The sequence below is a fragment of the Mustela nivalis genome (assembly GCF_964662115.1).
Source record: "Mustela nivalis genome assembly, chromosome: 4".
NCBI classification, from domain to species: domain Eukaryota; kingdom Metazoa; phylum Chordata; class Mammalia; order Carnivora; family Mustelidae; genus Mustela; species Mustela nivalis.
This window is the reverse complement of record NC_139023.1, coordinates 143,922,508-143,950,139: the sequence shown is the minus strand read 5'-3', so window position 1 is coordinate 143,950,139 and position 27,632 is coordinate 143,922,508. Positions and strand designations below refer to the sequence as shown.

Below are 27,632 nucleotides of genomic sequence, written 5' to 3'. Positions count from 1 at the left end.
TGCCTGTTAGTTATCTAGGGAAAGACTGCTGGTCTAAATACAATGCATATTGTGCATTTATAATTCTGGGGGATTAAGTTATTATGATCTATCAACATGTTTCATTGAATCATATCAAGTTATAATTTTATCATCCCACACAATGGATTATTTTCCATGTATCTGTATAGAAGACACCTTATTCAAGGGGGTAGAAGTGACACAGCTTCACTTCAGATCTGTTATAATACGTACAGGAATTAACCTTACATTGTTGGGATCTTCCTAGCAGTGCCTTGCTGTACTAAACACTGTTCTTGACAATACAAGTATTGCTGTTATCTATTTACAGAAAAGGAAGCTGTTAATTCTTGGGAAATAAGATAGGATTTCAATGCCGTGGCCTAATTAGCTGAAAGGAAGGACGTGGTCCAGGTAGTGTATGAGAAAGCCTGTTGACGCACGCACGCTCCTCTCTCTCCGTTCCCACGACCCCATCCTGGCTGCAGCCATCGTCTCTCACTGGGAATATTACCCAAGCCTCTTAGTCCTTTCCCCACTTCCACATCTTCTCTTTCTAATTCTCGGTTACACATCCAAAGTGAACTTTTAAAAATGTCGCCCCTCAGCCTGGATTTCAATTTTTCATTGGCGTCTCACTCTGCACCATGGGTAAACCTAAGTTCCAATAAGGAATGATCTCACTGTGGTGTATCTCATCTTCAGGTTCAGCTGTGCCATACTTTTTCCTGACCCAGGGCCTTCATGCATGTTCTGTCCTAAGATCAGAACACTCTTCCCCATTCTTCATCTGGCTAAAATACTCGTCAGGTATTGATAGTGTCAGGATAGATAGTGTTTTCCTCAGAGACTTGCCTGACCCCCAGCCTAGACCATGCCATTTTGTTACATGTGCTCCATGCATGTTTTACTTCTATGCATCAGGTCACATCATTATTCTTTAATACTTATTTATGTACTTCTCTGTTTGCTGTCTGGGACCTCCAGTTGGTTATAAGTCTTATGGAAATGGAGGCCAGGTCTACCTTGCTCATTACTCATTTCCCAAGACCTGCCATGATTCCTACTACAGGACAAGAACTCAGTATATTGGGTAACGGAGTTATTGAGATTTCAATTTCCAACATTCTAGACTTGTTTGTAATCTCAAGGATTTCAAACAATTGCAAAACAATGCTATGTATTCATTTGCGGACAGGGAAGACAGAATCCCTGCTGCTCCCCCTGGGTAGAATCCCTCTGACTGGGCTCCAGATTGCATCAGGACGGTAGGGATGGAGAGCCAACTCATGAGCCTTTCATGACAGAACAGCACCTACCATTGTCCCCCATGAAAGCAACATGTTACTCAGTATTCAAACCTTTGCAGCAGCTGTAAGCAAAGGATTTTCAGGCCTTTTTAGTTAAGAAGGAACCTTCTGAAAGGCAGAATGTAGTCACAGTAAAGAGGAGCATTACTAGCACCTTCTATTAAGAAAAAGGAGACAATTAAAATCTTTTGTTCTTGGGGTGCCTAGGTGGCTCAGTGGGTTAAAGCCTCTGCCTTCAGCTCAGGTCATGGTCCCAGGGTCCTGGGATCGAGCCCCACATCAGGCTCTCTGCTCAGCAGGGAGCCTGCTTCCTTCTCTCTCTGCCTGCCTCTCTGCCTACTTGTGATCTGTCTGTCCAATAAATAAATAACATCTTAATAAAATAAATAAAATCTTTTGTTCTCTACTTCCTTCCCAGCAAGTCTCACATCCCCCCTTCCTGCTATGCAATCACCATCTTCTTCAGATTAGTCATCAGTTCCCCAGCTTCATTCTGAAACAATGGTGTCCAAAATCCACACTTCTGAGCATGATGGCTGGTTCCAAACACCCAGGATGACTGCTTCCGGAACTTTTGGCCAAATGTTGCCAGTTAGGTTGGAGGGGTCTCTGGGAGGGCCAGAAGCAATCTAATGCAGCTTCTGGTCGTCTTCCCATAGTCCCAAATAAGATGACCTATTATGCATGCTTATTCCTTTCCGGTGGGGAGAGGGACTAGGGAAGACAGTGCACTGTTAACTGTAACATAAATGACCAGAGAGAAATTCTAGGTTTTGGTGATTCTCTTCTGCCAGCCAAACTTGCTTATAGCTTTTGGAATTCATGCCCACTGATGGCATGAAGAGAGTCTCTCATCACAGAAGAACATCATGTATGCAATTATCTTTCTGATGGCCAGATCAGCCCATGTCAATGCCACGTTTAATATTTAAGCATACTCTACTCTCATTTGTATCCACTTACTCGGTGGACATCTGCAGACCCAATATGAATAAAAATGGAACTTGTGGGGCAAGAAAAATACATTGAGAATCACTGGGTTGGACAAACCTAGTGGGAAGGTTGAGTCTATTCAAACACCTGTCTCCTACCCTCTAACCATCTGTGCAATCACTTCACACTTCAGCCTCACCACTCACCCCTACAATTACCCTGTCAAGAGGAAAGTGCAGCTCAGGTGGATTTAATGTGGGTTTAATATGGCCCATCGAGTTTAATGTTGATTTCCTTTAAGTAACTGTTTCTGTTCTTGCTATAAATCTATGTGTATGTGTGTACGCTTAATTTGGATAATGAGTCCATCTAGGGCAAGGGGTAGTTTATACGTTTTGTAGGCACTAGATCAAATAAGCAGATGCGCAAAGCTGTAAGTGAAAACAGCAGAATCACGTACAATTCATGGGTTACAGTAAATTTAAAAGAGAAGATTAATACTTTAATGGATTCTTAAAAATTCTTTCCCTCACATTCTCAATATGAACATAACAATGTTCTATATAAATAGCTATGAAGAAAAGGGAAGATAATATGTAATCTAGACCTACTATGTTATTGGGTGTGATGCTAGTGAGTTTACAGTTGTTTTTCTCATCTAATAAAATAACTCTTCAAGGTGAATATTAAAACAAGGGACATGGGGCTCAGTGAGTTTAAGTATCATGATATACAAGCCAAAGTCTATTCATTTCAAAAGCATGTTTTCTTTCCCATAAGTGGTCATACCATGATGTACTGGGGACAGTACATCAGTCTGAATGAGTTAATCTTCTTAGAGTCTCTCCTAATCAGGTATGACTTATTATGCTATTTCTCCTGCAGAAGACAAAAAAAATAATCAGGAATAAATGGAAATCATAAGGAATTATCCCCTGAATTTCTTAGATACGACTTCATTAGAGCTCAAAGCAACTGGATAATCTTAACTGCTCTATTTCCACCCATTCATTCTTCATGCAAAACACATTCTTTTGATTGCCAACTATGTGCCAGGCCCTCGAAAAGACAGTTTGGGTAGAACGATAAGCAAGACGGAAATGCTGTTAACACCGAGTTCAGCGTATTACAGAGCACAGCGAAGGGCAGAGTGGCCTCTGCGGATTCGGGGACGGTGTACAGCTTGATGCGGGCCACCGTTGAATGCAAGAAACAGAGTACAAACAGATGCTCAGATGCTGCTTCTTTGTAATAATTTATGAAGCTTAAGGAATCAGGATCAGTCATGCTTTATATTTAGTCAGACTTAAAATATTTATTTCATCAGATATACTTCAATCACCTTTTTTCATAAATATGAGACAAGTTGTTAAAGGAGAATTTTGTGGTTGGTTTTTTGAATTTGTCAACATGTTCACACCACTAAGTACCTTTTACATTTGGCAGGTGTGTAGAGGAAAAGCCTAATCGACCTTCCATTACAATGCACAGCCTTGGTACTGAACCAAGAAATCACTATGTAAGTAGTGAAGTATTCAGAATCATTCAGCAGTATGCACAAGTCGAAAGTCCTGCCCCAAAGAAAGTTTACCCCCTTCTCTGGTTCCTGAATCAAGAACAGTGAGTGGCATCCACTCATTCGTCATCTTTATACTTTGTAAAGTCAATTAAAAAAAATCCATAAGCGATACACTGATTGTGTCACATCAATTACTTTGCTGTTTAGATGAAATGAGCTCTGCGTTGCTCTCAAATTAGACACTCATCATGCATAATTAGCCCTTTACATAGAACAGCTGCTGGCTTTTACAATGCTTTCAACCCAGTGCTGCGTGTACCCATTGTTGGTGTTTACTGTGAGAATTATTTAATCAAATCTGTGATATATGCACATTTGATGTAATGATAAGATATAGAAAAGCACTGCCTAGAGGAAAGCATGGGATGTTCATCCTCACCTAGAAAAGTTAACCCTGAAGTAATTGTATTAAAAGACACAAACCATTATATTGGAAAATCATTTTAATTTTTTGAAAATTAAAAATTATTTTCTTGTTAAATATTATTCTGTGACTGTTTAAAAGAAAGGAAATGGTGCATTTTGCAGCAGTATGTTCAAAGGACCGAAAAGCGACTCAATCATCAGGTTGGGTCTCACAGATAAACTGGGAATCAGAAAATCTTTGACCTAAATCTGAAACTTTACAATACACTTAACTCCCTACTTTCACCACCTGCAAAACCTGGAAAATCATCCTCAACAAGTGTTTACTGTAGCACTTGAAGATGGAAATTGTTACCACAGATATACAAAATGTAATTCTAGAGTATAGTTTTAAATTTAAACACCATCCTGATTTTATTGGCCACAAATTGGAGATGTTGCTGTGGATTCTGTTAGTGATGGTTTATGTATTTAAGGAACGGGGAAAGCTTGGGGGATGGCTAATGTAATCATCACAAGCAGTAGCCTGCCACCTTTTATTTTAAAAGTGTATGTATTTCTCATCTCTAACGGAATCATTGTTTCACAAATAAGATAACTGAGAAAAGGGAATCGGCAAAGTCATAGTGAGATAAGGAGATACTGCTACGACAGTTCCCCAGTGTATAAATTTTATTCCTAGTCACACCCGGCTAAGAAGAGAAGTAGAAATGTGAAGTATCATATTTTAGAGGATGAAGGGCAATAAAAGCTATGTCCTGAGCACAATTATTCTTTTTTCAAATTATAAAGATAAAATTTGGCTAAGGGATTCTATTCCAATTTTCACTGCCAACGTTCAGTATTTCTGTTTAAACGGGCTGCTGTGAACTATTCTAAATGCCATTTATGATATTGGAGCGATGTGTTTAAGAAGGATGTACTTTGAGAAAGTGTTTTATATTAGAGATTACCTACCTATTCATATATACATATTTGTATGTAGGTATACACAGGCACACACACACACACATATTAGAACAGATTTCACTAAACAGAATTAAGGAAATATTGTTGTTGATACCCATTGTGTTTTCCTTTATGGGTCCACTTTTGGATGTTTGTGTATACGAAACTGATATTCAATTGGTATACAACCAGGCTGGCTAAAGTTACTATTTACTGGCCGGCATTCCTTCTGCTTTATCCAGGAGGAACTCACTTGCATTGCTTAATGCTTTTATCAAAGTGGTTATTAAATATTTTTATTATCATTCTAGGTAGATATATTTAAATGTATTCTATAGAATTCCTTATAAACCACTGACAATAATAATTAGTCAGCAGGTCACAGCAGCAAGAAAAGTAGAGGGAGAATTTATTTGTAGACGCTTCTTTACTGCACATTGCTGAGAGAGAAAGTTGGCAAACAGGAGGAAAGAAGCAGAAATATTCTTATGTGCAGGTTAAACTAGAAACCACGTAGTTAAGGAGGTCGACACAGCTGCATCTATGATTTTAACAATGGTCAGGGAACACACCTGATGAATATTCCCACTCCCTAGCAAGAGAATTCTTCACTTCAATTACTTTGAGAAATCCTCATATGATAAGAATACTTTTTAACATCTTTGGACTACATAGATGAAGTTTCCCCCACCCCCACCCCCCCATAGATTATTAAGAAAAAAAGCCACTGGCTATTTAAGGCGTTAAGCAAACACATTCTAATATAAACCATAGTTTCCACACATACTTTAAAAATAAGGTTTTTTAAATTTCTTTTTTAAGATTTTATTTATGTATTTGACAGACAGGGTTCACAAGTAGGCAGAGAGGTAGGTGGGGGTGGGAGGTGGGGAAGCAGGCTCCCGACTGAGCAGAGAGCCTGATGTGGGCCTCGATCCCAGAACCCTGAGATCATGACCTGAGCTTAACCCACTGAGCCACCCAGGCACCTCTGTTTGTTTGTTTGTTTGTTTGTTTAAAGATAAGTGTTCTACCTCCCCTTTGATAACTATCAGTTTGTTCTCTTATAGTTAAGAGTCTGTTTTCTGGTTTTGAGTGGGTCGGGATGGGTGAAATAGGCGAAGGGGATTAAGAGCACACTTACCATGATGAGCACTGAGTAATGTAGAGAATTGCCCAATCACCATCTTGTATACCTGAAACTAATATAGCGCTGTATGCTAACTGAAAATTAAATTTTCTCCAAAAGGTAAGTATTCTAAATTTTCATCCTTTGTGACTTTGGTGGACAAGTTTTTCTATATCACTTTTATGCACATTTTCTTTTATTCTATTTCAGTGGTGTTTACACAGGCTGGGCTAGGAGAAAAGGGGTAGTTTAACCACCAGTTGTTTGGGAGAAAAAAACATTAGAAAATTCTTTTATAAATCGCATTTGACTGAATTCAACTACTTGTTCTGAGCATAACTGTTTGACTTGATTCAACTGGTTTTTTCAAGTTAATTTGATTAAGTAGATTCACTTTAAAGATTTTATGTATTTATTTTATTTATTTGTCAGAGAGAGAGAAAGCATAAGCAGCAGAGGCAGAGAGAGAAGCAGGCTCCCTGCTGAGCAAGGAACCCCACATGGGACTCGATCCCAGGATCCTGGGATCATGACCTAGCTGAAGGCAGCAGCTTAACCGACTGAGCCACCCAGGATTCACTTTATATTCAAGATCTTTAATTTATTTACTGTCTCCTAAGACAAAACTTTGTAAAATTAAATAAGAAAACAATCATAAAGGGGTCTCTACATCTATAAAGATCCATACCATTCATCATAAAAAAACAAAAACCTATTTTTTTTTCATGTATAGTTAACAAAAGTTATTCTGTAACTATAGATCTTAGTATTCTTATAGGCATTAACTTTATAGATAACATCCTTATGAGTTACTCCATTTGTAGAAATAATGTAGGAGCCTCCAATATAAAAATATATAGAGAGAATTTCCTATTGAGGATCTTTATTCCAGGGACACCTGGGTAGTGCAGTTGGTTAAACATCAGACTCAGGTTTCAGCTCTGATTGGGATTCCATGGTGGTGGGATTGAGCCCCACACTGTGCTCTGCACTCTGTGCAAAGTCTGCTTGAGATTCTCTCTCTCTCTCTCTCTGCCCCTCCCCTCCATTTGTGCTCTTTTCTCTCTCTCTAAAATAAATAAATCTTTTAAAAAAGAATCTTTATTCCAATCTAAGTGACATAAGATATTTAGCCTCTAAGGATTCTCTAAATACACTTTAATGATTGGTAGAACATAGTCTCCACTGAAGTACATGGAGTTAAAAAAAAAAAAAAAGAAAAAACCTTAAGCAAATTTTTAAGAAGAAAAACAAAAGAAAATGATATTAACAAAAAGTATTTAAAAGATCTCAAATACAATTTTTCCATACTTTTAAATTACATATTAAGATTTGAAGGAAGGGAGGAGGGGAAAAAAGGAAAGGGGAGAGAAAGAGAGAGAGAGAGAGGGAGGAAGGAGAAAAAAAGAGAAACAAATTATCTTTGCTTCTAATATGAAAATAATGGAAAGGATTTTTGACTACTTAAGGCAAAGAGATCCAGAGTGCCATTCATGCCAATATAATGATACTGAATGTTCTTTTTGTCATTTCTTACAGATGTTTTGGCATTTAACATTGATATCTTTTGGTTATTTTCCTAAAGTATATTGCAATTATCACAGGAAAGGTGCTTCTCTTTTACTATCTAGGTCGATTTGTCTTTTTTTTTTTTTTTTTTAAAGTAAAAGCCATATTGTCTTTTAGAAAATGCTTTTGTTTCTAGTATAAAAGGAAAAGACAAAGGAAATCAGCATTGAGCTGGGTTAATGGCACTGTCAAGACTGGGAAAAGTGTAGTATTTCTATGGTTTTAAGCCGATAGCTATATACAAGGGTGCTGGCACACAGAAGTCTGATTAAAAAAAGCTCAGTTAGATGACTGAAAAGAGCGGAAACCACCTATTCAAGGCCATGGAAGAATCTGAAGAATTCACTGGAGAGTTCCCACAGAAGAAATTCATAAAACAGAATCTGTCATTTATGATGTTACATAAATGAAGCACATATAATCTGTATCTATATGACAGTGTGTTTTCAACTCTCTCCTCCGTTTTGTTCTGATGTATCAAGGTTTTGTCAGTCAAGTACAGAGGAAAAATCACTTAGGTGTGCAAACAAATGCGTATGTCCAGATAGGAAGAACTTTCCACAGTCGCATTCATCAACCAATCTTAGGAGAGGTTTCAATCAGTAAGTTATAGATGGGCCAGTCTAGGTATAACTATATAGCTGGCCAATATAGGCCAGGAAGGTATAACCAGCACAAATGGAAAGAGGAAGCAGATTATTAGAGTCCTCGTCATGAGTTCTAGTTAAGATTTATATAGAGAATTAATTTTTAAAATCAGGTGAGCCATGGTCTGACTAAGAATTGAAAACTGGTTCTCCCACTTTTTCAAAACATATTTTTGAACATATGGCATGTCCGATATTGTATCTTTTGCGGGACACCATTTTAGATGCTGGATGGCATCTGATAACCAACTTCCATTTTGTTTTCTCAAACTGATCTTATGAAAGTGAATGAAGAAGTACAAATGATGGCAAGTGTTACAACTGAATGTTTATATCCTCCCCAAAATTCATATGTTAAGGCTCTGACCCCCAGTGTGATATTGGAGGTGGGGCCTTTGGTAGGTCATGAGGATTCGGTGAAGTCCTAAGGAAGGAGCCCTCATGATAGGATTCGTGCCCGGATAAGAAGAGGCCAGAGAGCTTCTTGAGAGTATGTTGCTCTTTCTCTGTCCACCATATGAAATCACAGCAAGACAAGAGCCAGGAAGAGGGTCCTCACCAAGAACTTGACCACCAAGACCGTGATCTTGAGAACCTCCAGCTTCCAGAACTTTAGGTAATGAGATATAAACATTTTTTGCTAAGGCACCCAGTCTATGGTATTTTGTTATGGCAGCCCAAGCAGAGTAAGAGAGCAAGAGAAGTTAACTTTCAGGAGGGCAAGGGAGGAGGGAGGATTGTGGTGGGAAGATATACCACCTAGAGACGATCAACAAGTCCTTTCTATTTGTACAATTTATTTTTACCTAGAGTCAAAGTAGTGATTAGTTAACCCCAATACCAGGGAGTAATCTAGTCAGAACTAAACCAGGATGGTTTATGTGCCTCCTAACAGGAAGTTCTGCTGGAGAGTCAGGCTTGGGCTCTACTTTCTGTTTGGTCACTGTGCAGCTTCAACCTTTCTGGAACTTGGGAAACTCATCTGTACAAGAAACTAAAACCCTTCCGTATTTTCCCTATTATTATTTTGAATCCTGGTCACACAAATATGGGTTGAAGATGTTTGGCTTAGCCCTACAAATGGTTCACCAAAAAACCTACTTCCATTCCTAAAGAAAATAACGCATGTCCCACTGTGGGGGAATTAGTAGGATCATTTTAAAATATGAAACAGAAAACCCTTAGCTTTTCCTGTAAATGTGAAATAAAGAGAACCAGAAACCAAATATTTGCTAAGCTGTGCTTTACAACAGCTTCTAAGTTATTTGTCTTACGGGGGAATAAAAGCTTGTTTTATAAATATACACTCAGCTATAAATATGAGCAGATACATTAAAATAACACACTAATCTGAGATATACTTATTTTTCCAAAATATATGTTGAATCTCCAACCCAAATCAAAAGAGATAATTATTCTTTTACCCCTGAGTTTAATATGAGGCAGTTTTTCCATGATCCGATTGTTCAAATATTTGCTTGACTTGGATCGACCTTTCTCAATTATCTGACATACCTGCTTAGATTCAGACAGACTTCTGAGATCAGACACATTCTGAGCCAAGCCAAGCTTTCTCACTTGTCAAATGTGTTTGTTCCGGAAACAGGACTGTAGTACAGGGAAAGCTGGTGACACTCTTCTGATGGATGGTAAATGTAATAATACTTACCATAATAATTATAGAAACAGCATATAAATTTGGAAGTATATCACAGAGATCAGAGTCTGAGCAAGAAACTGGGATTCATTATCACTGAACTGAAGGATATTTATGTGCCCACCTTCTTAAAAAAAAAAAATCCCTTAAGTTTCGGATTCCGAAGCTTTCCCCTGGTCTCCCGTATCCCGTCCCTCTGAGCAAACGTCCCTGGAGTCTGCAATCCCTGATTACGTCTTCAAGTGCTACCGCATCAGTGAGGATTTAGAATTCAGTATCTTGGGGAGGAATAAATATAGAAGCAGAAGAACTTGTCTGGAACGAAGACCTTATTTAGGGATAATGGAAACCACCTAATGTATGTTATTAGCATTTGTGTTTCAGAGCAAAATGCTTTATAAGTGCTCCCTCTCAAGTACCCTCATCGTACTTGTAGTACTCTGTTAGGGCTTGGCTTCTCTCCTAAACAGAATTGTTTTATGTCCAGAAATATATAATGGAATCTCATAAACACAGAGAGAAACTTTAAGACCACTCAGCATTAACCGGAAGCATCCTTTCTGACCTCTCACAAACTCTGCACCTTTGGGATTTCAGAATAGGGCTCATTAGTGCCTAAACTTAATCTAAACCTACCAGAACTTCCGAGCTCTCTTCAGTGAATTCAAGAGGGTTTTTAAAGATCGTGATTTTTGTGTTTTCTCTCCCCGCTAGCTGCTTAAAAATGAGGCTCTCTGCTTCACACCCCTCTTTACAAACTGTTTTCTAATAAAGAATTACTAATTGCCCTGTCACTCTTTTCCTGATTCCTACTTTCCTTTTGTCCGTCCATGCCTGGAACTTCCTTCCAGTGCCATGCCTTGTATCTGCAACTGATTTTTGTTGGCTGTTGGGCTCCTTAAGTCTTGGTCCACAGAGACTTTTTCCAACCAGCAGTTCCGGCGTTTCCTCATGGCTCCTCTGCCTGAGCCACCAGCCAGCGCCTGGTTCCTCCTGGATCTTGATCCATTTCCCCCACCACTCCTGAAAGAGATTTCCCATTCTCAAGTTAACTGCTAGCCTAGAACTTTTCAAGGAACTTTTTAAAGCCCCCCAGAGTCTCATCTCCGTCTCTTTCTCCTCCATGAGTGGTGGTAGGGGCCAGGTCACATCTTTCGGAGTTGAGGTGGGTGGCAAGAGCCTTTGGTTTTGCCTGTTGGAGGATTTCTGCTTCCTTGTGGTGGAGATATTGTGCTCTTCCCAGAGCCTATAGTGGGGCTGTCACTCTCTGCCAGGTTCAGAAGGGCTTTTTTTTATTGTCCCTGTCAGTTAGCAGCCCAAGGTTACCGCCAGCTCTCTGTCAGGGCTTTGATTTTTGTCAGCTATGGCCAGGTCCTTTTAGTTATCTGCAATCTTTTCAGCTTTGTTCAGGCTGAGCTCTACTTGTCTACTAATTAGCTCTTTGGAGATTTCCCTTTTAAAACTCACTATCACAGAGGACAGGAACCGTTCAAAAGTTTTGTGTTTCACAGAAATTCCATATTCATCCATATCTCATAGAGCCATATTTTTAAAATTAAAAGTGGCAGGTCAGGCCAATTTAAGGTATAGAAGTAACATCGTCTATAAAGAAAGACCTTCAGGTTCTTGATCAGGTATGTAGATGAGTGACAGGGAAAGGGAAGGGTTTACATCAAAAAAAAAAAAAAAAACACTGAGGGGTAACAAATTAAAAAGAAACTATCACTCTGTATAACATATTCACATTTTCTTTATCTTCTGGTGTGCAAATATTGTGCTAGCTGAATATAAAAGTAGCACAACTTTAGGGTACAAAAAAAAACCACACTGTAATAACATCAAGAGTGGTCTTACATCAAGGAGGACCCTGAGGATGTCTTTGTTGTCAACTTCAGAAGAAAAGAGAGGAACAGAAGAGGAAACTGGCAGAAGGAATAGATGCCAAAGAGAACTCAAAGGATTAGGTCCGGGTGAGGTGATCGGTATTCGAAAACAGTCTGCCTTCTGGCTCTGATCTAAGGGAATAGGCTGGCAGCCAAGCCAGAGGGCATAGCAGCACAAACACACCTTCAGCACACTGCTTGAGGGTTGCCTCAGTGCCTTCGAAATTGTGCTAGCAATTAGAAATAAAGCTATGGAAAGGCAATAGGCAAAATACTCTATCTGCAGATAAAACTCTGCTTTTTACATAATTCCCAGCCTGGTTGTCCCCTCCACACACGCATACCTTTCCTTTCTTCCTTTTCTTTATGTTCTTTTTTTTTTTTTTTTTCTTTTTTTCGGCAAGCTCTCCTTCTTTTTGAGGCCCCGGAGTACCTTTTTCTTCCACTAACTTAGTGCTGTTGTAAGTTGCGCTTACATTGCATTTACACACGGTTAATGCCTGCAAGATGAAAGTAAAAACCTTTGAATATATTAATGCTATAACACAGATGTCTTACTTTTTACTCTTTTTTTTTTTTCCCAAGCAAGTTGATGTGGCTAATAATGATGCAGATTGTGCTGGATGGATGTACAGATGAAACAGGGGAATACAGATTAAATAAAAATTTCTTCAAAGCTTACGTTTGCTTCATAATTTAACTTCTGGGCTTGTCTCAGTGGTAGTAGGTACGACCAGGCGTCATAACGTTGTTCTAAAACATCTTGGCATCGCGCAGAGCAACAATCACCCAAACAGCAATGCCATACTTTCTTTGAAGCCGGAATAACAATGGGTGAAATCAAGACTGCTAGTGGCTCCCTCCAAATAGGCCTGACCCAAGTGCTAATAATGGGGCAGCTGGGAGAAGTGAAGAACCAAGATTCTGAGCTGAAGAACTAATCTGCCTAGATACGGAACTTTGCTTTCTGTAGCTATATCTAAAGCACCAGTCTTCTTCCAGGTTTTCAATACGGTGTGTGCCAGAGGTGGCCCTGCACTCGCTATGGAAACGTCCATGGAATGACTCTTTCATTTAGTTCTTTTAAACAATGAATAAAAGGGAGGTAGTAATGATACAAGGCCTTGGAGCGGGCACCATCAATTTCTCTTTTACATATCCATTCATTCAAGAACCATTTATTAGCGGGCGCCTGGGTGGCTCAGTGGGTTAAGCTGCTGCCTCCGGCTCAGGTCATGATCTCAGGATCCTGGGATCGAGTCCCGCATCGGGATCTCTGCTTAGCAGGGAGCCTGCTTCCCTCTCTCTCTCTGCCTGCCTATCTGTCTACTGTGAACTCTCTCTGTCAAATAAATAAATAAAATCTTAAAAAAAAAAAAAAAGAACCATTTATTAGCATTCCGCTCTGTGCCAGGGGTTTTGCTAGGTCCCTAGGGTATGCGGGCGGTGAGAGACACACCCCTTTCCTCAAGGATCTCAAAGGCAGAAGGCATGTGTAGCAGAAAACTTATAATATCATCTTTTAAAGGAATGGAAAAGTGCTGTGGGGTCTCTTAGGAGGGAATCGCACTGTCTGCCAGGCCACATGGAGCAAGACTCCATCTGGGGTCTGCATCTTTAATGTGTGAGGAGAAGCTGACCAGCTGGACAAAGGTGCCGAATGGTGTGTGTTGAGAGGTCTGGAGTTGTAGATGAGCGGCAGCTTTGGGAAATGGCGAGAAATGCCAGAACTTAGGTTCTATATGTGTGTGTGTGTAACCGTGGGGACAGAATGACAAGTGATGAGACTAGGATTTTCCCTCTGAGGACTCACGTGCTAACCTAAGGTATTCGCTGTCTGCCCTATAGGCAACAGGAAGCCAACTGGAGGTTTCCAGCAAAGGGGAAGAGTAACATGACCTGACATTCTTTCTAGGGTAACCCTGATAGACCTAAGGAAGTGACACCAGCCCCTCCAGAAGAGACTGGGGCAAAGAGATGATTTAGGGCATACACCGTTCTTCTGATACAGACAACAATACTCAGCTGAAGAAAGGAGCCTGGATTCAAGAGATACTCTGAGGGACTTAGACTAGTAGAATTGAGCTTCAGCAAAAACTCTCTGCAGGTGGCTATCTCATTCTTTACCCTACCCGTCCAGTACTACTTAATCCGATGTGGGCACCTGCTGAGAATAACTTGCTGAAAATCCCAAGCTTCTTACCAGGGAAAGGGAACTCATTTCATAAGGGTCTTGTAAGATACACAAAAGAGCATTCTTCTTCTGTCTTACACAGTGAGTTTGGTGAGCACAGACAGCAGCCATGCCTTCATGCACAGTGTTACCTTTCACTGCATCTCAACAGAACACTGAAGATAATACACATTTCATAATGTTTTCCTGAATGAATGAATGCATGAGTGGAGAGACAAAACCATGGAGTGCAATCTGTGTGTACACACACACACACACACACACACGCAGATTGTAAAAAAGCACTGAAGCATTGCATCTGTTTAAAAGTTACAACAATGTAAAGATCACTTTTACTTTTTTTGAGAAAGAAGTGACCGGTTTATTATAAACAATAAAAAAGCTACCCTCTGGGGGCGCCTGGGTGGCTCAGTGGGTTAAGCCTCTGCCTTTGGCTCAGGTTATGATCTCAGGGTCCTGGGATCTGAGCCCCGCATTGGGCTCTCTGCTCAGCAGGGAGCCTGCTTCTCCCTCTCTCTCTGCCTGCATCTATACCTACTTGTGATCTCTGTCAAATAAATACATAAAATCTTTAAAAAAAATTTTTTTTAAAAAGCTACCCTCTGGCACTATTTGGAAACAAGTGCTCATCATCCTGTGTGGAAATAAGACTAAGTATATGTTATTTAGGGTTAGTGGTCTCTAATGTTGATATCTTTGTCTCCTAAGTGACACACTCAGCATGTCTATGTGGCTACACGGCAGATCTGCTTCAGGGAGTCCAGGCCTCGTACATCACTTTTGGAGGTAGCGAGTTCCTGATGCTGCAAGAGAAGAGATCTATTGCCTTCTATTGATGTTACTAAAGAAGCATTAGGTAAACATGGCTGACAGGGACAGTTGAGCACCTTGTGCCCTGCACAAGGACACCCAGGAGAGGGATGAGTGGCAACTGAAATCTGGGGAGTTGTGTGAGATTTGAGAGAGGCTTTTTCTTAATCACACCAAATGTTAGATGAGAAAATGTAATCCTGGGTTTAGGGTAAAAAGACCAGAATGAATAGAAAAAGATTCTGCTGAGACCAGTTTCATGGACAATGACCCAAACATACCCACCTGCCAGTCTGCATTGTGTCCTTTTAATATTATATTCTCTTTATTTCCTCTCAGTTGTTTTTGAGCATCATATCCAGTCTTGCTATTTGGACCCTCCCTCTCGTGCTCTACTTGTCTGGTACAGTTTAAAGGGGCCTAACAGGGAACTGGCACAATCATCTGTCAGGGGCCAAGGGCATCTGGAAGAGATTGTGCTTCGCTTATTGGGCCAACTGGTCGACCATGGGACCCTAATAATTACATTATCGAAGTGGAAGCATCATCCACTGGATGAAACTTCAGACATTACTTATGGATGAAATGAGGTCAAAAGAGGTCAGGAAAGACAAGAGATGAGCTGGCCATGACAGCTGTCCAAGCGGCTCCTGAGAGGCATCATCACGGCATCAGAGCTGGGGCTGCGTCTTCTCGCGAAGAAGGGCTGCTGTCAACCCCAACCACTGCTGCTGCGGCGCTTCAGACAGAGGCACGTCTCCCCCCACAGCACTCTCCTGGAGGAGGAGGCAGGAGAAGCAGGCACAGTCTGCCTTTAAAATAATGAAAGCCTTAACTTCAGGTCCGTGCTCTTCGTGGGAGCGTTTCTGTCAGGGTGAGAGCTCCGTGGGAGCAGCCCGTCGCATTGTGGTCGGTCAGCAAGCATCTCACTGAAAGCAAGCGTGCATGCGGGCAGGAGAGAACAGGCAGCTCGAGGACTGCCAAATACACACAGGCTGGGGTAGAGAGCTTTTAAAGAACAGGTGTCACAGAAGGAAAATTCTACATATAAATCTTCGTTGTGCAGTCCACTCCTGCGAATGGCAGTTCCCCACCGTCTGCCTGGTTGTCTGGACAAGTATGAAGTGAAGAGGTTCACCTGGAAACTTATGACAGGATTTATTCCATCTTAATACACATGAAGTCAAATGAAATACACATGAAGACAAATGAAACCTTAGAACAATACTGCAGTCTTTTATAAACTGCCCCTTACCCAGGGCCAGAAATATTAATAAAGAGAATAAATTTAGATACTTAATTTTATCACTCACAAAATTTCTATTTTTCTCACACAAGAAAATAGTAAACGAGCTTGATAATTAGTCTCTCCATTAAGTATCACAAAGCCCCCTTTTAATTTCATCTTGAATATTGTCCCAGAAACAGCTACCGTGGATAGAGGGAAACATGAATATAATACACACATCCTTTGTGGAAAATAATTATTAATATTAACCTCAAGAGGCTAAGGGTTAAAAAGAGCAGAGTTCCCATTCTCAAGTAGAATAAACCAGTCCAATTTGAAGTCAAGGTTGTAAAGACATGTCTAGAGTTTTTTACTGTAAACACAATGAGATCAAGAACGTTTCCCTCTGGAGAAGCAAAAAAAAAACGCAGTTGTAAATTGCAGGCACTTCCGGCATATTGCTCGATGCCAAATGCAGCTCCCTTTAGCTGCGCTTTATTTTAATGCAATTCTTTTCACAGATGAAAGTTTCATTACAAAAAAAAAAAAAAGGATACAGGAATATGTAGATAGTACAGGAGCGATGGCTAGGAGGGATAGCAATAGTTTATGTGGTCTGGGAATTCTCTTCTATGTCACCATCCTCCCCCTTCTGTGAGTGTAGCAAAATAATTGGCCAACATAATTAAATATGAATCCGCATAACTTCAGACTCTGAACGTGTGATCCGTTCTTTGATAGGCTAAAAGAGGTGCTTCACCCAGCCCTGTATTCCGAAAGCAAAGTGAAAAAACCTGTACTTTCTTTGATTTGTGAAAAGACGCCTCTGCTGTAAATAAGCAACATGCACTTGACATTTCCGTGGGAAGACATCTGAATCCTTAGAATGTATTTATCACCAATGCAGTGGGGACATGATGATACATTACAGTCCTTCAGGCCCAGGCTTCCCTACCAGCACGCATATATTCTGGAAAGAAAGAAGTTTTCAGCTTTTTTGGGAGATAGCGGTACCACTGAACCAAAATAAAACAAACAACCAAAACAAAACAAAAACCAACAAAAACAAAGCAGAATTTAAAAAAAACAAACAAGCAAAAAAACTGCAAAATGTAATGGTGATCAGCTGTTAGAAAACGAATTGATAATATTTACTGAAGACCTACAGTAGGCAGCAGAGCTTTTTTTTTTTTTTAAATATTTTATTTATTTGTCAGAGAGAGGGTGAGGGAAAGCAAGTAAGCACAGGCAGACAGAATGGCAGGCAGAGGCAGAGGGAGAAGCAGGCTCCCTGCCGAGCAAGGAGCCCGATGTGGGACTCGAGCCGAAGGCAGCTGCTTAACCAACTGAGCCACCCAGGCGTCCCAGCAGCAGAGCTTTTTACCAGGGATCACGAAGAGGTGTAAATAAAATGGCAAACAGATTTCCTTGCCTCAGAGGATCGACAGTGAAATGGAAGAAACATAATAAGTAAACAAACATGTGTGAATGCAAACACAGCATGTGAATCTTAAGAAATCAGAGCCCGCAAAACCAATTACAACCGAACACAGGTGTTGTTGCAAAGCACCTCACTGACAGGCCGATTTCATTTGAGGCAGCCTCGAAACTTGGACCACCAGCTTCAGCAAGAGCCAGAGTGTCCACGATATAAACGTATTCATTTCCCATCAAAGCATTTATTTATTGTGAGATAGGTCAGGAGTTACACAGTTTGATGATATCATAAAGGTTTAATAAAATTAATCCAACACTTGATTTGCTCACCCTTCCACCGCTTGTTTCTGCAAGAGGCTGAATTTCATTTTAGCTAAAGAGAAAAGGAAGTAGTATATAGACTTTTAACTTGGAATATTTAAATAATGTACCTGAAAGATTATTTGTTTTAGGTTAATCAGAGGGAAATGTGACACATCTCTCTGCTAACTTAGAGATTTTTAAATTTAGAAGCCAAAAAAGGAGAAGGCATTTTAACAGCTTTTACCTCTTATTTTAAGGATCACTAATAGAAGCTATCATCCTAAATTTACTATTATCTTAATAGTTGGCATTTTAGTATAAGAAAAAAGCATCTGATTATAAGAAATAATTTCTCTTAGAAAATTCTAACATTTACAGTTAAACCCTATAATTATCAAAAGGAATAAGCAGAAGGTCTACCTGAGTATAGAAATAATGGCTGCTGTTTTTAATAAATACTCAATCCATAACACAGTCATGATACAATCAGAAACCTGGCCAGATTTGAGGCAGGAAAGTAAGTACAATAAAAAGTTACTAATCACTAAATTTGGGTTAAGAGGTTAGGGAGACAAGTTATTTTTTAACAGGATTCTGTCTAAACAACTATGCTTACAGCCATACAAGTGAACAGTCAAACAAATTAATCACCATTTTGAGATCGATGAGTTATCACTACTTTGAGAAGCAGCATGGTTGACTTAAGTGATAAAAAAGCACTATTTCAAATCCAGCTGTGCCATAAATGATCTGGTTCTTTGGAGTCTTCTTTAACGTTGTGATAAGCATCTACGGAGATATTGTGAGAATAACATGTACCAGAAAGAGCCCAAAACACAGAGAATGAAAGGACCCCAATGGCCCAGGTGAAACTGCCGTATATAAACTGCCTATTCATATAAATTCTATTCATTATAGAATCCACTTAATTGTGATATTTATGTAATATCACTGTAAAAATTGATATATAAATTATAAACCTGAAACTCGTGCAGCAGTCTCTGAATCATCATTTTGGAGACAGCTTAACATGTATTTTATCTGCTTACATATATCCATTCACACCAAACTGCTGTCCAAAAAAAAACGGTGGGAAGTTTGATGGTATACGATAAAACACACATACACACACACACACACACACACACACACATACCCTAAAATAAAGATAAGTTACTTCGTGCAATAAAGATCATTTGGTTTTTTAAAGCATTTCTTATTTGGGACACCTGGGTGGCTCAGTCGTTAAGCATCTGCTTTCAGCTCAGGTCACGATCCCAGGGTCCTGGGATTGAGCCCTGTATCAGGCTGCTTTCCCTCTCCCAGTCCCCCTTCTTGTGTCCCTTCTCTCGCTGTGTCTCTATCAAATAAATAAATAAAATCTTCTAAAAAAATAAACAAAAATTAAAGTTTCTCGTTTGGAACTGTGGGGATCGTAGAGAAACATGACAGATGCCATTGGAATGGGGTGGAGAAGAGAGGTCTTTGGTCATGGAGTCCAGGACCACAGCCACAGGGCCTTGGGCAGCCCGGCTGGGGATGGTGGGTACTTCTGTTTCTTGGTCCATACAAGGTGGAAGCTCTCCTTAGCTCCCCCTGCTGCCTTCCGGTCATCTCATTAGGGGTCTGAAGGAAACAGTTTTCTGACACATCCCACACACCGTGCAAGTGGAGGAGAGAAAGGCTAAAGATGTTCAAACCAAACTGCACAGCCATGATAAATTCATGGGGGCCCTACTTAGTGAGATGAAAATCAGAAATTCTGAGTTTGGGACGCCTGGGTGGCTCAGTGGGTTAAAGCCTCTGCCTTCGGCTCAGGTCATGATCCCAGGGTCCTGGAATCGAGCCCCGCATTGGGCTCTCTGCTCAGTGGGGAGCCTGCTTCCTCCTCTCTCTCTGCCTGCCTCTCTGCCTACTTGTGATCTCTGTCTGTCATATAAATAAATAAAATCTTTAAAAAAAAAAAAAAAGAAAAGAAATTCTGAGTTTGGAGTACTAAGAGTCAGGTCCTAAAATCATGTGATCATCTTCCTTTCATCCGCACCAGAAGCAACATTCACTGTAAAGTCACGCACAAAATGCACTTTGTTTTAATTAACTTTGAACACGTTAGTAGACTAACTGCAACACGTCAAAACTTATTTGCATACACACTTACAAATCCCGACACAGGACAGATTCTTCATGTTATATAATCAATCTGTTTCATATCTGTTACAGAACACGTCACTTTCTTTATGCTTTAGAAGCTACTTAGGTATCTTCCAAAGATGATGCACAGTAGTGGGGGAGGGGGAAGAAAGGTACCTTGGTTATTTTTTATAAAACTGGTGAAACAGAACAGTCTGTAGATTCCTTCCAGTGTGACAGGTGTTTGTGTTAGGCAGGATAAGAACTATGCCGTGCCGGGTAAACAGCAAGGGGCTGTGGGACAGCAGCCTGAAATGTTGGAGGAAGTTGGGTTCCAGCTGAAAAGGTTGCACCTTTTATTTCTTGTGGGTGAATAGGACGGGGTGGAAAACCATAATTAGAAATTATACGGGATACAAAAAGAAAAGCAACTTCTGTGTCATAAAAGCAACGTGGGTTCTACCTGGTCCCTTTTGGGCTAAGTAAGCTGTTTGATCAGCTTCCCTCAGTCTCTGTGGATGTCCTTATATGAGTCTAATTGAAGGACTCCTGTTCTCTTTTTATTTTTGCTCTATGAAAAATGTATCGGAGATGTCTCATAATGAACTTTGATATGGTGAAATGATAATAATGTCCTAATTATATATAAAAATGTAATTACACTTGCTTCTATTATAGAAAAACTCCCTTTATAATGAAGTGTTATGTAGGAAAAAGATTTTCATTATAGGCAGACTCCTTTACTTGTTAATTTGAGCTCTGATTCATCACTTTAATATTAAAAAAATTCTTTGTAAGTTACTTTTGATGTGTCTCATTTATGGTTCATTTCACTTCCTGGGCACCACCAGGAGCCCAAATCCAAACTTCTTTGAAAGACAGTTAAAAATACATCTTTCAAAAGGAATTCTTCTTTCTATGAGGTGGAACAGCAGTAGTCAAGAAAAATATTACTGATCTTCTCATTTACTTGAGCTCTGAAAACTTTTTTGTTTTTAAATCTGGAAATAAAAAAATATACATGGCTTCTGAGACATTTAAAAATCTATCATGCATGAGGTGGTAGTATATAGACTATTTGTAAATAGAATTTAGCCAAGAATCAATTATATAGGCGACCTCAAGGCATTCAAACAACATGGCTTCTTCCCTACCCCCCTTGGGGTGGCTCAGAGCATCATTTCACCAAATCAAGTACAAAACTGAGGAGGGTCACAAATCCATCTTTTTTACCCTAACAAATCTGGTCAGTCTTCATAGGAAAAACAATTGAATGGTTAAAATTGGTTTTGAGGTATTCAGTTATTCGACTGACTGTATTACCATCATATGGGTAAGTATTTCATCAACACTAGGAAAAAAGAGTTTGTTATAAACTGTCTAAATCAACAAGAAAATGTACTTGAAACAAAGACTCAAAGTGTTCCAAGAAAAATCCAAAAATTAGCCTACAACTACCACAGAGTATTATATTTATTTTAAGGCATTCACTTACAGATTTTAAGAAAAATTACTTACTTACTTAATTTTCTAAAGATTGTATTTATTTATTTGAGAGAGAGAATATGAGCATGAGGTCGGGGAAGGTCAGAGGGAGAAGCGGACTCCCTGCTGAGCAGGGGGCTGGGTGTGGGACTTGATCCTGGGTCTCCAGGATCAGGACCCGAGCTGAAGGCAGTTGCTTAACCAACTGAGCCACTCAGGCACCCACATCAATTTATTTAAAAAGTAAACTCTTTATAGAGTGGTGGTCCTTAAGAAATGAGAATAAGATTTAAGTAGGTCTGGATTTTATAACATCAGAATCACCACCTATTTGTATTGTTCTATCCTCTGTAAGTAGAATAAGCATCTTGAAAAATTGTAGAGAATTTCAACTACTTTTATAACCTCTTTCTGAATTGGTAACTATAGGGATAATTACTAAAACTTTAGTTGTCAGACGTTAAAGGAGTTGTATTTGATTGCTCCCTCTCCATCGTCCCGACCCAACATCTAATCAATAATGAAATCCTTCTGGGGCACCTTGGTGGCTCAGTCAGTTAAGTATTTGCCTTCCACTCAGGTCATGACCCCAAGGTCCTGGGATCAAGCCCCACATTGGGCTGCCTGATGCCTACTTCTCTCTCTCCCACTCTCCCTGCTTGTGTTCCCTCTCTTGCTATGTCTCTGTCAAATAAATAAAATCTTAAACAAACAAAAAAAAGAATCCTTTTGATTCTAGCTCCTACATATTTCTCAAATCCACTGCTTCCCACCTCTCACCTCCCAGACTAAACCACTGCCATATCTCACTTGATTCCCGCAATGGCCTCCCAGTCTCTTTGCTTCCTCCCCAATCTACTCTCTATGTATCCATTAATGATCTCGTAAATTGTAAACCACATCATGCTTCTTCCCCGCATAAATCCTTTCCATGGTTTCCCTGTGCACTCAGAATAAAATCCAAGGTCCTTACATGGCCCAGGAGGCTGGAGGTGGTCTGATTCTTGCACAGTCCTCCTAATTTACCTCCTGCTACTACCTTCGCACACCCAACTGCTCTCAGACACACTGGCAGCCCCTTAAACACACCGCACCCTCCTGCCTCTGCCTGAAGTGCTCCTTTCCAAACGTAACATGACTGGACTCTTTCATGTCTCCGTTTCAATGTCACTGAAACATCTGGCAGCCTGTGTGAACAGGGTCCACCTTTGGCAGTTTTCTCTCTGAGCATCCCATTTCCGGTTCTCTCTACTTCCCCTGTCACTCATTTAGGCATTTGTTTCACTTCTGTATCCTTCGTAAGATGTGGGTTTGAAGAACAAGAGTTTTGCGCTGTCCCAAGAGTCTTGCACTATCCCAAAACACATCCCATCTCCCATCTCTTGCCTGCCAGAATCTAACCTCCTTGTTCTCCCAAGTGTATCAGACATACTCACAGCACTAGGTTCCCTGCTCATGCTCTCTCCTCTGTGTGGAACGTCTTCCTCACAATCTGCAGACTTTGAAAATCTTTCCTGTCTTTCCCCTGAAATGCCACCTTCTCCCAGAAGATTCCTTTAATAGCATTAATGTATCCTTGAGTGTCAACACCACTTTATTTAAAGTATGAATCCCATCATGGTCTGTACCAAGGTTAGTTGTGTACAGGTCTGTCACCTTCGCAACCATATTTCCGATTTTCTAGGTTACTGCTCTTAGTATGACATTTTCAATTTTTTTTTTAAGATTCTTTTTATTTGTTTATTTGACAGACAGAGATCACAAGTAGGCAGAGAGGCAGGCAGACGGAGAGAGGGAAGCAGGCTCCCTGCTGAGCAGAGAGCCTGACGCGGGACTCGATCCCAGGACCATAAGATCATGACCTGAGCTGAAGGCAGCGGCTTAGCCCACGGAGCCACCCAGGCGCCCCGAGGTTTTCAATTTTTAAACACTTAATCGATACCCTTCCTTCACCTCCTTTCAGCAAATAAATTTGTATTACTTAATAGACAAAAGATAATTCTACTTATTCAGCAAAACTGGCAAATAAGCCAATAGTCTTCTATATTAGAATTTTCATTAAAAAAAATCTCTAAAATCACTTTTTGTTAGACTTCAACAATAAGCAAGTTAATTTAAAATAACTAAAATGTCTACTCGGCAAATAATGGCAGGTAAAGGAGGACAATCATGTTTCCTCCTCTACTTTTATCTATATTACCTTTGATTTTAATTAATTAACATTAATTAAATTAAAATTAAAATTAATTAATAATTTAATTAATTACTTTTAACTAAATTAAAATGGAAAACCAGTTTGTCAATGGACCCTTCTCATGAGGATGATTTTGGAAGCATGTAAATATGATGATGTCTCAGACACAACAACATGGATTCCTGAGTCCCAAATGGGAACATGGCACTTAATATTAACAAAAGGGAAGACATAGCCAAGAACACCCACTGATTTTCAAAAACAATTTTATAAAACTAATTTTTGGAATTATTTGGTAAAAGGTAAATATGAGTAACTGACCTACTTGAATTCCCCTCCAAAGGATAGGTATACCAAGTCATGATGATATATTAAACTCAAAAGAGTGGGATTTCAGAATTGACAAAGTCCCTCTTGGGTTTTTGGAAATTTTGAGGTTTTCATTTCTCTACTTGTAAGATCTTTCAAGTTGTCTCATTTTAAATGTTAAAAAGGATGAAAAATGTATATATGAATCAACTCTGAAAATATTTTTCAAAGAACATTATTAGTACTGGGAAATTCCTTCTCGAAATACCTCTGTTTCTTCTTATAAAAATCTCAGCCATGTCTCCTTTCCCAATAAACTATTTCATATTTATTCCCTTTCAATAACTAGCATCTAAATCTAAAAGATAAAATCTAAAGGAACTCCAGATATGATGTTTCTGAAAGCTGCATACAACAGAAAAATCTAAATTGAATTGGCTGGGAAAAGATAGAGGTTTATTTTTCTCCCAAATGAAAAAAGTTGGAGGCCAGGCATTCAGGCTAATACGGAAGCACCCTAGTCAACCGGGACTTTGCTTTGTTTAGATTTGCATACCATTCTTAACTTTTTCACACCATTCACAGCTTTTATCTCAAGATTGACACATGGCCCAAAATGGTTGCTGGAGCTCTAGCCTAACAACCATAATTCAGGCAAGAAAAAAAAAAAGAGAGAAGGGCAAAAGATCACATCTCCAAGATGCTCTGATTCCCTTAAAGAGACTTCCCAGAAATCTACCCGACCTCTTAATGTATTCCGCCTGTATCTCCATATGTTCTGCTTATACCCTTACCTGCTAAAAACAAAACAAAACAAAACAAACAAACAACAACAAAAAAAACCACCAGGAAATGTCATCTTTTCTCTTGGCACAATATGGTTTGGAATAAAATCAGGACTTTGTTAGTAAGAAATAAGGGAAGAATGGATATTGGAAAAGCCACATACTGTAATCCAGAAATGACATATTTACGTGAAGATAAACATTTCCAACCTTACCTTGTGCCCTCTCCTGTGGACTCCCTATGCCCCAGCCAACAGAGCTTCATGGTAGGGCCCAGGACACTGCAGAATCCCTATAACTGCTTTCCTCCTTCATGGAAAACCTGTCATCTGACTTATTCTATTGGCTGGTTCCTTCTCATGTTCGAGTCTCTTCTCTGCTAACATGCCACCTCATAAGACTGTCCTCACAACTCTGGTCTGCAGGAGTGTCCTTTCCAACCCCATTACTCTCCTCACGACACATTTTACAGTCTTCAAAGCACTTAACACAATCAGCAATTGCTGCCTGTAAATATTTGTTTATTAGTTTAGTATATGTAAATGCCCAAAGAGACCGTTAAACTCATGAGAACAGGGTTAGTCTTCATCACTGATCTGTCCTGAGAAAGCAAACTCATGCCCGGCACATGATGGGGTTCAATAAATCCGTATTTAACAAATGGGGAGAAACACCAAAGAACTAGTAAACAAATATTTTGGCAAATTGTTAAATATTCAACTAGTAAATAAAAATATCACTTTGCCAACATTTTTGTTTCTTGGGACCAATTAAACCTCAAGTCCCTCCCTGAAGTTAACTTGATTTATATGAGTCACAAGAATCAGCCTTCATGTGTGGCAACTTTAGGGCCGTTGAGTTGGGCCCAACTTGTTGGACCCAAGATTTTATCTCCTTCTGCATAACTTGGTAGGAAAGCTGGGTTCCTCTGTAAGCTTTGCTTTGGAAAGCCCCTGTGAGCACACCGTCTTCTTCAAAGGTCTCTCGGAGGAGCCTAATCAGACCACTCATGTACCTTTTTTTGTTCTTTTAATAGATCAGAAATTTATGGAGAAAGTTATTTTAAAGCTTCTTTCTACCTTAGCATTTCACCTACATTCTTAGGACATAAATGGAAAGATGGAAGAAATGAAGAAAGAGAAGTTAAGAGGGAGAGAGGAGGAGAAAAAAAGAGGAAGAAAGAGAGATGAAATGAGCAGATGGAACCCCTGGTGGCAAAGGAGAATGTGTCATCATGGCCTTCTGAGTCCCAGTCTGTTGAGAATCTCTAGAAGACATTTTAGCATCGAATTCTTCGAGTAGCTCATTAGGGTGATGAAAAGCTCACGATGAAGGGCCAGCGCCCTGCTTGAAGAGCCAGGGTTCCTGTTGTCCTGAATTATTAAGTAGTCAATATTCAGTGGGCCGTGGCATGCCTGCCTGCCTGTCTTCGGCAGGTGGTGCCCCTCTGCCTTTCTCTAGAAAGCAGCTGCGCCGTCCTCCCAGCTCCCCTAGAGCTTGCAACGGCCATTTGTTTCATTGAAGACAGACACTGTCATTATTTTGTGCAAAACTTCACAGAAATATTTCCTCCTCAATGCTTGAACCATCTGAGTAGCACGGGGCAGGCTGCTGGCTCCATTAATAATGCATCCATACTTATCAATAGGTTTAGACAACTGGTATTTAGATGCTTCTTTAGAGGGAGTGGAATGGATTTGTTTTTTTCACACAAGTTAGCTTCGTTCTGTCAGTTCCTTGATGTTGACATTGCATCCAACTGTGTTCTGAAAACCAAAGGTGCTAAAGCTGTCTGGGCTGTTCTCTCTGGCTTTGGAGTGCTTCTCGATAGAGCTAAGTCATGGCGGTTGGCCTCTGCCCATTTCTGCCCTTCCTTTCAAGTGTACTCTAAAGGGAAAAATACTTCCAATTACTTCAGCTGAAATCATCCCACCAGGTGGCTCCTCCCCCTAGGTTAATTCAGGCTGGTTCTTTTTTGCACCCCGCTCTGCTCCGGGTACGTTTCAGTAGAGAACAGTAGAAGTAAACTCTGTGGATGCGTATCATGTGCATGGAAAGTTACACAACCATTTTTAGATCACTTACAGTCACCGAAGAAATAATACAACTTCTGGAGTTTGGGATTGGAAAGGCCACTGCAAAGGGCAATCTACTGTCTTGTTTGCAAGCTATCTGTACCTTGCCATAAAGCAATGCCAAAAGTAATGAAGACACTCTGAAATCTTGCAACCCATCAATGACAGAAAGAAAAACCATGTAAGAGCACATAACCATTGTTTTTCTTCAATGCTGGAGCATGAAATGTATCAATGTAGCAATTTATTTTCAGAATGATAATTTCTCAAGATTTCCTTTATAAAGCTCATATTGTCGTTGCTGCTTATCAAAATATATAGATATCCGAGTGAAATTGTCAGAGCTGGTGACAGAGTCCCATTTTTAATGAAGAAATTATATAGTAACAAGCTTAAGAATTTTTTCCTAGAGCCATACATACAGAAGTACAATATGTATAAAATCACACACACACACACACACACACGCGCCTCTACACACAGACACATCTGCACACAGACAACGTGAAGGTAAAATTCAAATTACACATACCAATTCATTAAAAATTCTTTGCTATGTTGTATTTTTCGAGATACGGAAGATTGAAACAATTTCCCTTTCTAGGCACTCATATCCTGTGCCTGAAAATGAATGATTATGAAGTTATCCAAAGTAGTGAGA

The 27,632-nt window shown here is 39.9% G+C and overlaps 1 protein-coding gene across 2 annotated transcripts in view; it reads right to left on the bottom strand.

The window, feature by feature from the left end:
• Window positions 1-9,158: 9,158 nt before the first annotated feature.
• The window catches only part of LOC309863084 (uncharacterized protein), a 231,155-nt gene continuing 212,681 nt past the window's right edge, over window positions 9,159-27,632 (bottom strand). Inside the window, exons 3-4 of one of the 2 annotated variants that reach the window (XM_082727583.1) lie at window positions 12,366-12,521; window positions 9,159-11,161 (exon numbers count right to left, since the gene is read on the bottom strand). In XM_082727583.1, the coding sequence (XP_082583709.1) occupies window positions 10,904-11,161; window positions 12,366-12,521 (414 nt within the window). In that variant the 3' untranslated portion in view covers window positions 9,159-10,903. Of the gene's footprint in view, window positions 11,162-12,365; window positions 12,522-18,694; window positions 18,783-27,632 lie in introns of those variants that run through there. The other variant, XR_014310885.1, reaches the window with a different exon arrangement.